Source organism: Nicotiana attenuata, unplaced genomic scaffold (genome assembly GCF_001879085.1).
Source record: "Nicotiana attenuata strain UT unplaced genomic scaffold, NIATTr2, whole genome shotgun sequence".
In the NCBI taxonomy this organism is placed as follows: Eukaryota; Viridiplantae; Streptophyta; class Magnoliopsida; order Solanales; family Solanaceae; genus Nicotiana; species Nicotiana attenuata.
This window is the reverse complement of record NW_017674455.1, coordinates 36,866-42,246: the sequence shown is the minus strand read 5'-3', so window position 1 is coordinate 42,246 and position 5,381 is coordinate 36,866. Positions and strand designations below refer to the sequence as shown.

The window sequence follows — 5,381 nt, the reverse complement described above, 5'->3', positions numbered from 1 at the left end:
TTTAAAGAACTTCCTGTCTATTTGCAAAAACTCAAAAAGCAACCGAACATGACTCCGGAAGCAATCAGTACTATTTATTTTTCCATTCTCGGTGACAAAGAGTCTGCTCAGTTTGGCTAAACTCGCTCCCTAAACTCTATAGTCAACTTGGGATACGTTGGTTAAGCAAATTTCACAACAAGTTCCATCCCTCCCAAAAGACCGCTAACAAATTGATAGATTGTGAGCTTCAAACCAGAAACCAATGGAGACACACACGAGAATGGGGAGGTTTAAAGGAATGTTGGTTATGGTTGTCCCCACCATGGGTTCCAGAGCAGATGTTGGGACAACGGTTTACATGGGATTGTCAAGACAGCTTGAAGATATATAGTTGGATGCCTCAGCTGGTGGGGCCATCCTTGAGCAAGACTTGGGAGAGGAAGGTCAGAATTTTGCTGACAAAGATGGGCAGAATTCGGGTTGGACTTCTAGAAATGCACCTATCACTCTAGGTGGTGCACTCAGTGCCTCTTGATCCTTCCTAATAACAATGGCTGAAACATCGACTCCTTTTCGAGCAAATGAGCATTCTCACCAAAAAGGTGGAGGAATCAGGCGAGAAGCAACAGGTTTCACATAGTAAGACCACTACCAACGGAGCTTTTGCACATCTTGCATTAGCAGCCAATTGGTAATCCATGGAATGCAGAGCATGATCATCATCACCAGCACCCTGAAGATTGAACTATTGTGGCTAACTTATGGGGGTAGAGGACAAGGTAATCAGAATGGGTCAGCAGACTCAGCAGCAGTACCAGGCCACCGCAGCCACAGTATTAAACCCGGAAATATGAGGAGGCATGAGACCCCCCAACAACATGGCACCGTATCTTAGACCTTCAAGGGTACAACAATCAGCAGCAAGGTACCACCCACCTCAGCAACAAGCAGGGTGAAGACAGGAAGACGGGTTTGCAAGGCTTGAAAGCAATGAAATGCAGCAGGTTATTGGTCCAATTGCTAAAATAAATGAAAGGGTGATGCAACCTGATGCAGCTATCAAGAAATATTGAGGTACCAAAGTGGGCCAGTATTTCAATTCACTTAACAATCGTCCTCAAGGGGACACTACCTGCAAGATAACCCAATTCCAATCCAAAAGATCAAAGGCCCAAAGCAGCTGATGGCGGTGAGTCTACGAAAATGCAGGGATTAGATGTTGACAGAGAGAGCTCGAGAAAAATATACAGGCATGAGACACTAATTCCAGTTACCCATTTGAACAAAAAAATGGATGACTCTTAGAGATTGACAGAGGTAACGGTTCACCCTACTCCTGATGAAAAGAATATGCAAAGCAAGAGACTGAGACATAAATTGTAGCCAGTAGTTGAGACAGCAACGGAAACCGATAGTTGAGACAGTCGCTGAAAAGGAAAACCTCAGTGATTGGGAAGAAAAGACCTCCTGCAGCCATTCCCCGCAAAGTGGGCCAAGCATCGAAAAGAAGGAGCAGTACAAAAAAAGTTCCCTAGAGATGCTCAAACAAATCCAGATAAACATCCACTGATTGAAGCTCAAAGCGAGATGCCAGGATATGCTAAAATGATGAAGGACTTGATGTCTCGGAAGTTTGGACTTTCAAGACTTAATCGACTGTGACCCTTACTCAGACATGTGTGCAGTGGTATCTAGACCTGTTGCTGAAAAAACTTTATCTGATCCAGGTAGTTTTACAATTCCATGCACCCATTATAACTATGCATTTGCTAAGGCACTTTGTGATTTAGGGGCCAGCATTATCTCATGCCCCTGGTCATTTATAAGAGGTTAGGCATTGGCGAGCTCGACCTTACTTTCTATGTTATTGCAGCTGGCTGAACAGTGAAAAAGAGGCCAACTGTGAAATTTCCCAAGTAAACCATGCAAAACAGGCCGAAGATCCAGAGCACTGGTTTCACCGCGGTTCCACCGCGATCGCGGTAGAACCGCGGTGGAAGACAGCTGCGGATGATTTCAGAATCAGAGAAGGCTTTTGGCCGCGGTTTGACCGCGACCGCGGTAGAACCGCGGTGGGCGCAGTAAACTTCGGGGACTTAAGTGTAAAACACGGGATTTTTAGACCTAAACCCTATTTAAAACGTTAGACTTCGCCCAAGAGAGGCATGTATTGATTTTTAAGGTTTCTTAGCAAGGAAAACCATTGTGAGAGAGTACTCCAACCATCTTTCTTCTTTTCTTTTGATTTTATGATGAATTCAATCTTAGTTTATTCTTCCATAGTCATGAGTAGCTAAATTCCTTGTCTAAGGCTTTGATGGACCCTATTGAGTGATGAACTTCTTGTTTATGTGAATACAAATTGCTAGTTAAATCTTTATTTGTTCAACTTCGTGTTCGTTGTAGTTAATTGACAGGATCCTCAATTAGCTGTGCCTATTTAGTGTGCATAACTTGGAAAAGAGTGCATATTTAGGGTGTTGTTGAACAACACCACTCCTAGATTATTAGAGGAATCTATAATTGCGGGTTTAAAGGCGGGATTAGGAATAACGAAGCCTTGGGTGCAATTTAAATTGAATTGTGCGAATTTAAGCAAGCTAGTGTATCTCGGGAGAGTGCAATAGTAGATTACTGTGATTACTCGGGAGAGATTTGCGGTAAGATTAGCGTTCATGATTGATAGAGATGTGTGGGTAAATTTGTATGAGCATAAACAGAAGGGATTTCATCAATAGGGGAAATCATTGCCTTAGCTTTTTTTCATAATTGTTTACAACCCTTCTAATTTAGTTATAGCCTTTTATTTACTTGCAAGTTAGTTATTAAAGAACAATCAACTGAGAATTTGAATATTTGGGAAGCTGGTTCTGAAGATTTGGTGGGTCTGAAGGTAGCAGTTGATAGGTTAACTCTCTATGGGATTCGACTCCGGACTTGTAAACCGGATTATATTTGCAGCGACCGCATTGTTCTTTTATACGGCATAGTTGGGCGTGATCAATGCACAACAGCACAAGGTTTTTTTTCCTTTCCAAGCACAACAGCACTATTGCGGGTTAGACATATATTTATGCAAAAAAAATCCACTTAATCAACGAAAAATGACATTATTCTCATTTCAGTTTGTGATATTTAAAGATTATATTGCTTGGTTTAGTACAAATGCATATTTTGAGTGATCTAGCTTTTTTAGTCAACCATTGTTGGAAGGGTGAGATTAATTTTACATTAGTGTTTGAGATTGCATATCGTAGTTATCATTTTATCATTATCCAGTCTCTCCTATCCGAAAAAAAGTTGTGTAAAGATGGACTTTAATAATCCGTCTTATGCTGATGTGTCTTAAAAACATTGCTATAAAGATGCACGTGGGATTGAGCTCAAAGGCGACGCGAAGATTTTAAGTTTATGGATTTGAAATACCACTAAATTACTGAGCTATTGTTTATACATAATTTTTAGTCGGTCCCGCTGTAGCTTATATGCTACCTCCTCCCTGATTGAGGCCTCAGTCTCGCTATTGAAAAGCTTTCATAGAATCATAGGAAAATGAATTATCAGTCAACTTACACCAGACAATAAACAAGTTTATAGATTATCAAATTTTAGAAGTAGAGGCTTTCTTTACAGCAAAAAGTAATTTTCGTTTAACATTTTCTTTTCTGAAGAATAACAATAAGGTCAGTTCTATAGAGTTCCCTATATATGCTTGGCAACTATGGCTCAAAAAAAACAAAAAAGGCAAATGGGGAATTATTATCTATCTCTTCCCTGCGTGGTTTTGTAAAAGAAAGAAGGAATTGGAATATCTTCTATCTTTTTACTTTTCCTTTCACTTCCCTAATTGCCTTGCCTAACTGAATTTATGAACTTAAATTTATATTTATTTTAAGTTTTTCTTGATAAAAATTTAATCATTAATTTAATGTTTCTAAAAATTGTATCCAGATAAAATGATAAATTCAGTTATACAAAACGAGAGAAATGGAGTATAATATAATTGGCTCTTCACGAGAATAAATAGGTGAATATATAAAAAAAGAAAGCCGAAGCACTTGGAACGTTACCCATTATTATTCTTGTCCAAATTGCACTCTCCCTCTCTCTCTGCACCCTCCCCAATCAAATCAAACAAACGAGAGAAGGGAGAAGAATAACCAATGGCTTCTCCGGCGACACTTCCGATTTCAAGTCCTCAATCCACGGGGGCTTCTGGTGCCCAATCTCAGCCCCCTATTGCCACTCCCGCATTTCGCTCCTTCATCTCTCGCCTCTCATCTTCGATCCGTCAGGGTTTCGCTCAACGCCGCCCTTGGTATGAACTTCTCGATCGCACATCCTTTGCTCGCCCTGACTCCGTCGCTGAGGCCGCCTCACGCGTCCGCAAAAACTTCTCCTACTTCCGCGTCAATTATATTTCTCTACTCGCTGGCGTACTCGCTCTTTCCCTTCTCTCTCATCCTTTCTCTCTCCTCGTCCTCCTCGCTCTCCTCGGTGGCTGGTTTTTCCTCTACCTTTTCAGGCCCTCAGATCAGCCTGTTGTTATCCTTGGCCGCACTTTCTCTGACCGCGAAACGCTGGGGATCTTAGTAGTCTCCACTATTGTTGTGGTGTTCCTCACCAGTGTTGGATCGCTGCTCATATCTGCACTCCTTGTTGGACTGGCTATTGTTTGTGCTCATGGAGCTTTTAGGGTTCCGGAGGATTTGTTTCTTGATGATCAAGAGCCGGGCAACGTTGGATTCCTTTCGTTTCTCGGTGGTGCTGCCTCCTCTGCCGCGGCTGCCGCTGCTCCGGCTGTTGCTGCTCGTGTCTAGTCGGATCACGTTTGGTGACACGAATATGAGGTTGGTTTGTGGAGCTTCTAAATTTGATGTGAATCAATTATTCAATTTAATTGAACTGTAATATTTCTTTGGTAGAAAAACTAGCGGTGCGTCGGATTTTGCAGGGAATACTTTAGAAATTTTGTATCTAGTTTATAGATCTAGATTGGATCTGTAATTTCCAATTTTTAGATCTGTATTCAATTCCTTTACTTGTTTGTTACTACTACATTTTTATTCATGTTTATCTGTAAGTTGGCGGATTGAAGGTTAAAATTTATGTAATAGATTTTCCTATTTGTTGATTTTCACGCTTCAAAATTGGTGTTGACCTTAATTCTGCCCGTTGGCCATCTATTTGTTGGACTTAGCTTCACATTCTCTTCTATTCTGTTGGAATTCTGACATCTATGATACATGCCACCAGAGGAGGAGGTAAATTGTGAGATGTTTAACCTGATCCTTAGAGGGAGAAACGTTATGTGAAAACTGAACTTTCAAGGAAGTGTATGTTTATGGTAGCTCTAGCTTTCTGCATTTATGTTTGCAAATAGATAAGTTTTGTCTTTA

General features: G+C 40.9%; 1 protein-coding gene across 1 annotated transcript; it reads left to right on the top strand.

Annotated features, from left to right (window-relative positions):
- Positions 1-4,026: 4,026 nt before the first annotated feature.
- Positions 4,027-5,116, top strand: LOC109218696 (PRA1 family protein B1-like). The gene has a single exon (XM_019383068.1). The coding sequence runs from the start codon at positions 4,146-4,148 to the stop codon at positions 4,800-4,802; it is 657 nt and encodes a 218-aa protein (XP_019238613.1). The 5' UTR covers positions 4,027-4,145; the 3' UTR covers positions 4,803-5,116.
- The last annotated feature ends 265 nt before the right edge of the window (positions 5,117-5,381 follow it).

Coding starts and splice junctions, on each gene's coding strand:
- LOC109218696 (XM_019383068.1), top strand. CDS start 4,146: ATGGCTTCTCCGGCGACACTTCCGATTTCAAGTCCTCAATCCACGGGG.